Source organism: Hylobates moloch, unplaced genomic scaffold, assembly GCF_009828535.3.
Source record: "Hylobates moloch isolate HMO894 unplaced genomic scaffold, HMol_V3 SCAFFOLD_3, whole genome shotgun sequence".
Lineage (NCBI taxonomy): Eukaryota > Metazoa > Chordata > Mammalia > Primates > Hylobatidae > Hylobates > Hylobates moloch.
In genome coordinates this window covers 26,864,586-26,877,485 of record NW_026652278.1, presented here as the reverse complement: position 1 = coordinate 26,877,485, position 12,900 = coordinate 26,864,586, and the positions used below count along the sequence as shown (strand labels likewise).

The following is a 12,900-nucleotide window of genomic DNA, read 5'->3' as shown; positions in this document are numbered from 1 at the left end:
TTCTTTTTCTTTTTCTGTCTGGTGAAAAGCGTGTTGTCTTAACAAATTTCATTTATCCTGTATACACTCATCCCTCTTCTGCTGCTTTCCAGCACAGTCCATTTTCTATTCCACATCAGCTAAACAATCACGACCATAGAAACAACACATTATTCTTGGTATCTGCCTATTTGGTGGAATATGCCTATTATTCAAGTGCAACCTACATTTCATTTAAAGTACCACTTAAAAGGACAGTGGAGGCTCAGTTCGAATTTTAGGAAAGCTACCATCAAAAGGATGTCTTGGGAGGGACCTGCGACAGGGAAAACACCAATGTTCCTTATTGTCTTCTTCACACAAGATGAAGATTGAATGCAGCACTCAGAATCAACTAGATACGGCTGTGGTCAGGGCCTTCAATCAAGAAAGGTCAATTTTTTGCTCACATGTTGTATCCATGGCAGCTATGCAGTGGTGTTGGGCTCGCTGTGGTCACACAGGGACACTGGCTGGTGGAGCGGCCATCACAAGCATTTCCATTCACTACATACAGCACAAGAGGGAAAAGGAGCTAGCAAAATTCTACAATGTGCATTTGAATACTTTAGCTCGGAAGTGGCACATATCACTTCTGCTCCCACAGTCCTGAGGCTCTGCCCCAGCAGAAGAGACTCATGGGTACAGCTCCAACATGTACACTGAAAGCAGTGGGCTGGAAATATTTAGTCACACAGTGATGGTTACCACACAAAGAACACATTCAACGCCCAAACAATTTCTAATGAAACCAAGAGGGGGAAACACCGTCAGATGATCAGAAGGAAAGTGGCAATTCTTGAAACATGAAAAAAATAAAAATTTTAAGGACAGTAGAGTAGTTTATAAATTCATAGAACACGTAATCCAAAGAAGTGGTACAAGGTAAAAATACAGATGCAAATGGGCTTAGACAAATTTATTAATGGCAAAGCTACCCTGGGCCAAAATACTAATATTTATTCTGAAGGTAGTAGGATGAATGCAAATCTTACTGAACATAATAGCATTCTAGTGCCATGTTTAGAGAGGGTGTTGCCTGGGATGACCTGGGAGCTGGCTCAGTTGGTCAATCTTGATTCTGCCACACTATTAAAATCTCTTCAAGTAGCAGTTGAGGAATATTCCTTTTGTGTTAAACAGAGGAAGATGTTTTCCAATTCATACATTTTTTGCATTGAATGACAGGGAAGCAATGGAGCCAAATACTAAATTCTAATTAACAGTAGCTCAATTTCATTCCTTCATAACACACACACACACACACACACACACACACACACACACACAAATTTAGCCTGATTAAAGTGCCTAAGGGGTCTCCTGGATAATGGTGCATGAAGACACAAATCCGTCATAAATATGTGTTTCCTTTGGATTTCCCATCACCCACTTTAAGCTTCTCTCTACCTCCTCCTGACACATTGGCTCTGGTCTACCTCTTACCTGCTCCACTTGCGGTTATAGTTCTCCTACTTCAGTGACATTCCTTGTAAACTCCAGAGTATTTTTGTAATTTGACTCCCCATGTTAAAAAGATCTGGACTGACAAGCAAAATGTGTGGATATACAGAAAATAGAGATGAATTCCATTTCATAATAAATTTCGGTTTTCTTAAAAGCTGTCACCCTGTTCCCTGTTGAGATCTGCCTTTCCTTTCTTCCTTAGGTTTCAGGCTCTGCATCTGCCAACCATGTAGAGTAATAAAAACAGCCAAGGAAGAAATATATGTATATTTTTGTGGTTGACATTTTTTCACATCTTTTTTGTTATTTTTAGATGTTCTAATGTCCTTTAAGGATCCTGAAAGACAACACACCTAGGCTCCTTATCTCCCCAGCACAGCATCACAAACAATCGCGATAGAGCATGGTGGTCTTTCCTCCCTACAGGAGAGACAGAAACAAATTTGTTCACCCCTGAGGACTCTGAGGGGAGCAAGGAAGTGGGATGCTTGAGGGGCAGGGCTTGCTCCACATCTGAGCAGCTGGCCTCAGGACAGCAGCACGCGCTACCCTTGATGAGGCCAGCTCGGGGCACAAGAGCCTTTTCTCACTCACCAGAGATCCTAAATAAAGGCTGGTGGAACCCTCCCAGGCAGAGGTCACTTGATTAACCCAGCCCGCCTCATCTTGATAACAGGGTCAAGTACTTCTCACTGTGAAGAATTTTCAATTTATTTCACAGACAAGATAGCTCGATCCAAGCCAGCATCGCTGCTCCCCAGGAAGGCTCTCAGAGGAAGCTAAGGAAGGAGGACTGAAAGTCCTTTGCTGGGGCCCTGCCCTCCCATTCTTTAGGGCACATCTGTCTAGGATCCCAGTTCTTTCACTGCAGGGGGATCTGCACTGCACCTTTACAAGAAAGGGGGCCAAGGCGTGAAATGAGGGGATAAGGACAGCCCTTCTCAAGTTTCAGCTGAGATTTAGAGTACAGCCATCAAAGGAGCGGGTTCATTTCTGTTGTTTGGGTTTGCTTTGCATTTGTCTTAAATTTCTGTATAATTTATGACACCAGAAGTCAGCTGCGTTTGCCTCCCAGCATTCCCTCTCCCTTCCCCACAGTGTTCTTTGAGGAATCCATGTCCTTGTCTAGTCTTGGTCCATTTGGTTCATGGAGGGTATAAAACATCTCAGTTGTCACTGACAGCACATTATCCCCAAGACTGCAGGGACTAGCTAAGAGACGGCCACTTTAAACAGGTCAGACCAGTGAACACTGTGAACCTTGAGCTCTCGCTGGTGCAATCAGGTGAGAGGTACCATCTTTGGATTGGGTTGATAAACTGGCTAAATAGAAGTTGGGGATGCCTGTGGCCATTCTGACTTTCCTATGTGTTGGCTTCATTCTCAGGCCAACTTCCCATTGGTAGCCAGGAAAACAGACGGAGAGAGAGGAAGAGAGGGAAGTAATTTAGTGATACTTTTGAGTGGTTCTGAATTCATCTACACCTCAACTGTATCTCTGGACTTCTCAGTTAAATGCATTCAAAAACTCCCTTTTTTTACCCATAAAGTTAAGTGATTAAGTCAGAGCAGAGAATGAAAGGACCCCTCCTGGATTGAAAACTATGGGTCTCCAGGAGACACCCCTGTCTCACAGGGTCTAGACATGTGCCTTGGTTTAAAAAGTTGATTTCATGTACGTTTTTCCATCAGGGTAATAATGTTCTCCACAGCTAAGACACTAATTTCTGATGTGCTCTGTTTGGCATTTGTAAAGTCACTGCGTCTACTTTGCTTTGAGTCCTGGAATAGGCTGATACACTGGCAATTTCCTTAAACAAATTTACAGTCTCTAGCTTGGTACTTTACTTTCTTTTCATGCTATAAATCTGCATAACTCGCATGAGCTCATGCCATTCAGACACATTCTTTCCTTAATGTTCTTGTTTTTCTCCATTTTGAGTAATTGCATTCATTAATGTTTTTTCCCTTATTCCCACCATCTTCTCTTCCAATACATGCCCTTGACTATACCAGTCTATTTAATAGGCCTAAACTAATTTTTTTCATTTTCCACATCTCTTCTTACTATATAATGAACATGAATGTAACCATTATCTCTGTACCACCAGTGAACATTTACTCAAGGCCAAGTACTTTGCTGTATCATTTCTTTAATCCTCTCAGATGCTCCATGAGATAAGTGTGACTTTGGCTCAATTATTCAACTTTTCTTGTCCTCACTTTCCTCAAATGGACATAATAAATATCAGAGGTGAAACTAGAAACTGGTTGATATTTATGTAAACCTGTGTTCTGACAAAATAGACTTCTCTACATGTGTGCCAATTCTAAGTCACACAGCCTTCAAGCAAGCTAGTTAGTTTCAGATCTCTGATGACCTGGTTCACCAATGACTGATACAGGCTGCCTTGAGGGCCACACTCAGCTCTCCGAGAATGCCTTTGCAGGAAACACCCAGAAGAGACGGAGAATGAAGGGAAACAAGAAGTCTAGAGAAAGCAGACAGTCAAAGCAAGACACATCCACACATAAGCATAAGAAGTTTCACAGAATGGACCCCTCTTCTTTCCAAATTTCTCCTCAAATAATGATGTAGAAAATATAACACTTTTAGAAAAAAACATGGGAAGTGTGAGAAATAAAAGTGCACAGACGATGTGGTAACTAGGAAAAAAAGGTGACTCTAAATCTGTACCCTCTTCCATATTTGAAAAGATTAAAATCTGGGTTTCATGAAAAACCAGTAAGATTTAGAGGAGGTACAACTGCAAATGTTCCTATCTAAAGGCTTTGGATAGGGATCTGCTTTCCCTCTAGGTTCTTGACAATGTTGTGATAAGAAATAATCTATTCTTTCTCCCACCAAAATGAGGTGCAGATAATAATTTTTAGAGTATGCTGGGAAGCTGAGGTGGGGAGTGAGGTTAGATGCAAATCTGAGGGGTTACGTGCTGCTCACCCTTCAACTCCACTTCACTAGGAAATGGAGTTCGACAGGGCCTTCCATGAAAGCTCTGCTCTTCATTACTTGCACACAGAGAAAATTATACAGGTGAGCCTTCTGCCAAGTGAGAAAGTGGCAGCTGAAAAGAGGGTGTGTGCTAGGAGGTGGGCCATGCCATAATTTGGGGTTGTTTTTAATAAGACTATTATGGAAGGTTCTCAAGTCATCCTGGAAGACTAAAGATCATGGGGCTAGATTGTGGGTTTAGTAAACAGAAAATCTCCAATTACTGGAAGGGAAACAGCCAATATTTACTTAGTGGCTGAGAGGAATCTTATTTTTAATCTATTTACCTGAAAGAACTGATAAATCGAAATCATTTGGTTTCTAAAAGGGCAACTATGCCAAGACTGATCATTTTAACTGAATGGACAAAGAAGGATAACAACAACATAATAATTCCCACTACAGAGATGGGAGAGTTGTTTAAAGTTAAAAGGAGGAAAGGGAAGAAAAAAGAAGACTAAAGGGGAAAAGAGAAAGAGAATCACACAAATACACACACAGACACACACACACACACACACACACACACACACACTCAAATGCTCAGAAGGTAGTGGAGATGAAGAGGAGGTGAACCCCACAGGGCAGCAGAGGTACTCTGGAGCCAATGTTACTCATTACAAACACAAATTACATCATCAAAGGATTAGTCATTTGTATAAAAGTTGTACCTGTTAAAAAAGATATGCATATCATGTCATTTGATTCTCACGGCACTCTTGTGACAAGTAAGATATTGTTCAGCGACTTGCTTTTTTTTCCACTTGATATCATAGACAATTTTTTGTGTCGGTATACATAGATTAATCTAATTCATTGTAAACTCCACAGAGTATTCCACACTGTAAATAATTTAGCCATTCCCTGCTGATATGGTTTGGCTGTGCTCCCACCCAAAACTTATCTGGAACTGTAGTTCCCATAATCTCTACTTGTCATGGGAAGGACCCAGTGGGAGGTAACTGAATCATGGGGGCAGTTACCTCCATGTTGTTCTCGCGATAGTGAGTTCTCACAAGATCTGATGGTTTTATATGGGGCTTTCCCTGCTTCACTCTGCACTTCTCCTTGCTGCCATCACGTGAAGAAGGACATATTTGCTTCCCCTTCAGCCATGATTGTAAGTTTCCTGAGGCCTCCCTAGCCATGCTGAACTGTAAGTCAATTAAACCTCCTTTATAAATTACCCAGTCTTGGGTATGTCTTTATTAGCAGTGTGAGAACAGACTAATACACCTAGCATGAATGTTCCTGCATGTGATTTTGGTGAAGCTGTAGTTAGGATCATCAGTTTATGGGTCAGAATGGAGGCTCAGAAAGTTGAAGATTCCACAAACGGTTGGTGCCCTCACTCTTAAGCCCCAATTCTCCAGAGGCCCCTCGGACTAGCAGTGGGTGTGGCTTTGACTGCAGAGAGAAGCTGAAAATGTCTCCTTTTTCAGGGGGCTCACCTGCTCCAGGTCATCAGTTGACCTTTTGTTTTCTCCGGCTGGATCCTGATAGGGTAGGACAAAGAGTTCAGCAGTGGTGGGTAAGCCGGGGAGCACCGCCACCAGGATGTGCTGGCCTGGAACCCCTGTGGCCTGAGGGACAGACACAGGGGCTCACATTAGTGCTGTAGAGAAGAAAGCTGAGAAGGGACCAAGTATTTGGTGGGGGGATCAGGGGTAGGCAGAAGACACAAGAAGGGGCCTGAAAGCAGAGGCCTGGGTGTATCAGGCAGGGGGTATGTGAGAGACAGCACTGGGCTATAGGTCCAGGCTCTGGAGTCAGGCTGTCTGTGATTTAATCCAAGCTTCAACACCGTGAGACCTTAAGCTCATTGCTTGTGTTCTCTATGCCTACATTCCTTTAAATAGAAGACAGGACAGTTGCAGTACTTGTGTTGTTCATAGGTGATTTTGAGGATTAAATGAGTGACACATGAAGCATCTACGGTAGGGCCTCGGGATTCAAATGTTAGCTCTTCTTCCCAGAGAGCATCTCCAAGGTGGGGACCATGCCAGTGAGAAGACCTTCACTTTATCATCTGCCCCTCATGCCTTAGCCCTTTCCAACCGAGCTTCCTCCTTCGTCATCCCACTGGAGTTACTCTCCAAATAGACCCATCACATGCTAACCACCTAACCTAAGACGACATCCCCATATCACAACCCTCAGGAGGCCCCTGTTGACTTTTCTGCAGCATCAGACCTGATGACCAGCCCTGTTCCCTGAAGCACCCTGAGCCCTCCCCTTGGCCACACTGACCCTTCTGTTAAAATTACAGATAGCACTTAAGGACTTCTTGTTTATCCTAGCTCACTGTTCTCTCTCTTGAGCTTATACCCCAGGGTTTCCCCTGAATCCTCTCTCTAGATGCTTCTAGAATCTATAACTATAATCCCAGCTTCTCTCTCCAGCAGTCCAATTTAGATCATGTTCCCTTGTCCAAAATGCTTGCAAGAATTCCCATTGCTAACAGGATTAAGGACATATTCAAGGCCTTTTGCAATATGGTCCCATGCTTCCTTTCCAAATTAATTACCCACAACTCTTATGCTCTTGCCAAATGGGATGATGTACAATTTCTCAATATTTCAGCCTTTTCCTGCAAATGTTTCTGTGCATGTTATCTCCACCAGAATGTCTTTTTCTCTGCCTTTGCTACTTATCCTTCATGAGTCATCTTAAAGCTTATTTATTTCATTATTTCCCAATTAGGTGATTATTTATTTTTGAACTTCACTGTGCTGCATTTTTTTTTTGAAGTGGCAAGAAATTCCAGGTATTAGGTCCGACCCTAATGTTATAAGTTACTTAGCACAATGCCAGGTACTTCCTGGGTGCATTGTGCTATGTAACTTATATTATTTGATGCAACCTCCAACAATGTTACTATTATAAGTAACTTATAGTATTATTTTAGGAAACCTCCAACAACAACCCTTTGAAGCAAATATGATTACACCTCACTTTGCAGTGAGGACATATCACATGCTGGGGTCCTCAGGAAGCTGACCCTGAGTTTAGTATGCAGGATGTTTATTAAGAAGCACTCTTGAGAACAACACCTATGGGAGCAAAGGGAAGGAAACAAACATGGACAAGGGAAAAATTGAGCTGCCACGTAGGTCCATGACAACTTCAAGAGACCCCAAGGGGAGACAGAATGGCCCTTCAGAGTTGTCTTAAATTGGGCTGAGAAGGCCAGGACTTTACATAACTGCACCAGCCTGTCATCAGACATGAGCCACCCTAAGAACTGACACGACTTGGAACCAGGCTGGTGAAGACTCTGCCCATAGCCCTCCCAGAAAAGACAGTAAGTGTGTCCCTGAACAGAGATCTGGGTGGTGCATCTCAATTTCAACTCCAGGAAAGACGGTGGCTGTAGGAAGATTAGACAGTGGCTCAAGGCCATCTAGGAAGTGACTGCTGATGCTTTTGAAGCCTGGTCTGACTGCGAAGCCTGTGTTGGGACCCAGTGCTCTGTACCTCCCTTCTCCAGACACTGACAAACAACAGCTCCTATTATAGCAAACCCCATACTGTTTTATGTCCTTACTAGACTGTAAACTCGGAGACTGTGCCTGAATAATCTTCATTGCACACAAAAATGTTTATAATGACATTCAATTAAAGATTTCATTGTGAAATGTCAATAGCAAAAGCCATTTTGATGAAGAAAAGGCAAACAATTTAATACCAAATTTTGTTTCATAATGAATAGGAAGAAAACTGCAAATAAGCTGACTCTCACTTGTACCTCTCATAGGGTTTATTAGTGTACACTTGGCAATGCGGTCCCTTGGGACTTAAAAAAGTGGCCAAGTGCAATTACTGATCTCAAAGTCAATGCAAATTGCTAGGAACCAAGCTCTGCACCAACTGCCTCTTGGGATTGGGTAACTAGAGAGCCTTGGGAACTAGAAGGTATTAATACCACCACCACCGCTGCTATAACCCTGCCCTGAGGGATAATGAGTCAAACTGTTTATTCCGCATATTCCTGATTATGCTACACAGCAGGCTAGAAATATTGATGAGTAGTAATTTCTAGCCTAATGGACAGCTGGTAGAAAGGTGGAGGTACAGGGCATCTGATCTCTAGGTAATAAGTGTGAAGAGAAATCAGCCTGGAAGGCTGGACATTGCTGAGCTAGTGCTTGGTTGATACATCACCCAGGGGAGTTAGACAGACGGAGGACCTATGGGGACACAGGTCCCTAGAATGCTGCAGATGAGAAGAGATGGGCAGTGGGTTCGTTAAAGAGCATAAGTCATCCTTCTTGGACAGCAGAGGACAAAAACCAGTTGTTACCCTAGAGACAGATGGCACAGGGCAGAAAGGCCTATTCCTTTTAGGGTTGTAGTCTGGTAGTTGTGCCTCCTGGTGGTGATAATGTGTAACCACCAATCATGTCACAGATGCTGAGAGCCATAGAGACAGAGGTGGGTGGCATTGCTCAGAGGCACATGAAGATACCCCTTCTTTACCCCAGTATTCCATCTATCCCTGTTTCTCCTTGGAATAAGGAAAAGGATGGCCCTGGAGTGGAGTGGTTAGGAAACCACACAAATCAAGATTCAAACCTTGATGGTTTGACTCCAGAGTCTGATCTTTAAGTGCATGACTTTGGATGAGTAACCTAGTATCTCTGAGTTTCATTTCTTCACCTACAGAATGGGTAGTTGTGCAATCACAGTTTCAACATCATAAGCTTATTTATTTGGGGGATTAAATGTGTTAAAATAATGCAAAGCACTCAAAAGAGTACCTAGAATATTTTAAGTGCTAACTAAATATTAACAAAGGTAATGAAGACGGGGAAGACCAGCTCCTTGCAAGAGGCTGGATGTAAGATCTGTTTTCTGAGCAGGAGTTATCTGAATGCCTTTATTTCATCATCTTTTTGTGTCCTGTGGCACCACGTGTTGGCAGCAGGAAAGAATGTTCAGCAAACCTAAATTGATTTTTATTCTGAGCTAAGAATATGCCCCAGGAGTGGATAACTCACTTCTGATTTTCCGCGTTTGCACAATAAGCTCAAGCTGCCCCATGAGCGGCTATCCCACTCCTCTGCTCACTCATGAAAGTAGAATAAGGGGCCTGCACGGTGGCTCATGCCTGTAATCCCAACACTTTGGGAGGCCGGGGCAGGTGGATCACTTGAGGTCAGGAGTTCGAGACCAGCCTGGCAAACACGGTGAAACTCGTCTCTACTAAAAATACGAAAAAAATAGCTGGGTGTGGTGGCAAGCACCTGTACTCCCAGCCACTCGGAGGCTAAGGTGGGAGAATCGCTTGAACCCGGAAGGCAGAGGTAGCAGTGAGATGAGATTGAGCCACTGCACTCCAGCCTGGGTGACAGAGTGAGACTATATCTCATAAAAGAAAAAAAAAAAAGTAGAACAAGGAGGGGCAGATGTGCCTAAAAGAAGGTGTCTTCTCTAATTGCCAGTGACATTTGCTCAGGGAAGGATAAACCATAACCACCTTGTTATTCTCTGAGAAACCTTAGGAAGCTTTGTCAAATACACAAAAGCCCAGACATTGGACTCAGGCCCTTAATTTCAATTTTGCAGCTTCATCCTCTATTAGATATGAGAGTTTGGGCAAGTTACTTAACCTCTCTAAACCTCGGTTGCCTCATCTACAAAGTGTGGATAATAATTCCTTTTGGGGGCTGTTACAGTACAGAAATTTTCTTTAAAAAATGAGGAAATAGAAATATGACTAACCATCATATACTGAATGCTCACTGCACTGTTATGCTCACAGTTGCAGAAGTTGGAACCTGGGACCACTCTTACTAATTGTAGTCATCCGAGGACACTTGCATGCTGAATTCCTTCACTGGCATGTACAGTAGCTGGTTTTATACTTCCTAATGGCCTAATTGTGAACTCTGCTACAGAAATGTGGACAAGGGAGTTTAGGATATACTTGTCCTCCTTCTCTAAGCAGAAGAAGAGTCACAGAGGGCTAGGACCCCATGTTTGTCCATGGTTCCATAGTTGCATCCCCTTTAGGGCCTTTGATGTGTCTGCATGTGTGGGACTCAGGTTTGCAGACATCAGGCCAGAACTTCCCATGGGCTTTAGCTTCTTCCTGCTGGGTTTTTTGTTTGTTTGTTTGTTTGTTTTTGTACAAAGCTCCCCTTTCCATGAAATTCTTCAAGGACAGACAGAAAAGGTACCCGAGAAGAGGAGAAACTGTGTGCACTCACTTCCACCAGGGATTTTTTGATGACTCGGCCGATGTCCCTCCTCCACTCAGGGATGTCTGGGTTGTAGTCATCCAGGTTTGGAGAAAAGGACAAGCGAAGAGACCGGAATTCCTCTGGGGATATAACAGTAGATGGATTACTATAAGTCAAATAGTCCTGTCAAGAGGTTTGTTAGACTTTACATTTCATACAAAATGGAGGGTCCTTCCCCTTCACACTTACCATAGAGACCTTTTAGGAAGGCAAGTCACTACCCTGTGAATATCTCACCAGCCCCTTCTTTTCCTTTTTTTTCTTTGTTTTAAGGAGCAGAGAGTTTAATAGGCAGGAAAGAAGGCAGAAGAAAGAAGGAAGAAGCTCCCCTGTATAGAGACAGAGGGAGGGGGCTCCAAAGCTGAGAGAGGAGACCCCCCCCCCGACCCCCCCTTTCCCCCTCCTCCCCCCCCCCCCCCCCCCCCCCCCCCCCCGCAGTGTGCCGGATACCAGCCAGTTATATGAGGAGGCAGTGTCTGATTTGCACAGGGCTCAGGGGATTGGTTTGACCAGGCATGTCATTCATGATATAGACAGGGAAAAAACTGGCCCTCCCACCCTAGCCTTTTAATATGCAAATGCAGGGTGCCATGTTGTTCTACACACATAGGGATACGTGGGGGCAGCCATGTTGCCAGCCACATGTGAGGGCAAGGGCAAGAAGAGGGCGGGGAATTGCCATGTTTGGTTGGACCCAGTTTCTAATGGCCAGCATTTGCATACCAAAAGTTGCCAGCAGGCTCTAAGAGCTGGTAGCCCTTATTTTCTAAACCAAACCCCTAACTTTGTTCCATGCCTATCTTTGCAGCCTTTGCCCATTATTCCTAGTTCTAGGTTCTGCACTCCTGGATAGTAAATGATCTGGAGCAACCTGAATGCATGGCAGGTTTACAACTCTGGGCCTTTGCACACACTGTTCTTCTGCCTAGAATGCCCCATTCTCCCCACTGTCCATGCACAACATATTCAAGCTCTAGTTCAAGCACTCCCTGGCTCACTACCCTCCCCCATCACATTTTAATTTTCTTTTTTATGGCACTACTCTGTTTTGTACATACTTTTATTATTATTATAGGATTATGGAATAATTATTATGATGATTAGATATTTACAATTATCACTGTAATCATTCTATTGCTATTGTTTGTTTGCATGGAAGTTTCATTTAATGGAATTTTATTTTATTCAGGGATTTTCTTCATTGCCTCTGTAGCACCGGAGTTAGTTTGGTTCTCCAGGAAGTAAGATGGTAATTACACAGGCAAGGATTATATGAGGGGAATTCTCTGTGCGAGAAAGTGAGCAGGAAGCCACAGGAGTCATGGAGAACCATCGACCACTGTGCATGCATACAGGACAGTCAGAGAGAGGAAGAAAGAGTGGATGACTACTCTGCAGTCTGGGGAAGGTTCAGTAAGCCTGTTCAGAAGTCTTGGGGCCAAAGTCGCTGGCAGAGGAGTCCCCTGCATCCCAGGAATGTTTCAGCCTTAGTATCCCTGCTATACTCTGTCATTGGCAGGGGTAAGTCCCTGGAAGGTGAGCCCTAGCCCTAGCTTGGTGATAAGCTTCAGAGCACAGCACTGGTGGCCTTGGTCAATTACACTCTCTGGAGTTGGAGGTCTGTGAAGCCCATTCTTGTGGCCACAACACTCCTTACCCAACATAGTGTTTGGCACATAATAGACTCAGATCATATGGCTCCCCTAAAACCTGCCAGTGTCTCCACATTGCATTTAGAATAAAATTTAGATTCTTACCACAGCCTTCCTGGCCCTACATAACCTGGTGGGGACTTCCTTTCCTTTCTCCTGTCCTACCTGGCTTTCCTGCCTTCTCTGTGCTCCAGGACCTGTACTTCCTTGTGCTCCTCAATCCTGCTGGCTCTGTCCATACCAGCTCTCTCCACTTCACTGCACCGTAGCAAACTCCCCTCTCATCATTCAGTCTCTCCCCGAGAGGCCTTTCCAACCACCCAACCTCAGGTAGCCTCCCTTCCACCATCCCATGCACCCTTCATCACTGGACCCTTTGTCTCTTTTTCATACTCAGCGCTATTTAAATTATTTTGTTGTCATCGTTATGTCCTTCAAACTGGAATATAAGCTCAATAGGATGATGGCTCTGTGTTCCTGGCCCTTGGGACAGTGTCTAGCACAC

General features: G+C 43.9%; 1 protein-coding gene across 3 annotated transcripts in view; it reads right to left on the bottom strand.

Moving 5' to 3' along the window:
• SORCS1 (sortilin related VPS10 domain containing receptor 1) overlaps positions 1-12,900 on the bottom strand; it is a 602,630-nt gene that overhangs the window by 28,036 nt on the left and 561,694 nt on the right. For all 3 annotated transcript variants that reach the window (XM_032178269.2, XM_058436040.1, XM_032178276.2), the window contains exons 22-23: positions 10,711-10,823; positions 5,950-6,081 (exon numbers count right to left, since the gene is read on the bottom strand). In XM_032178269.2, the coding sequence (XP_032034160.1) occupies positions 5,950-6,081; positions 10,711-10,823 (245 nt within the window). The remainder of the gene's footprint in view (positions 1-5,949; positions 6,082-10,710; positions 10,824-12,900) is intronic.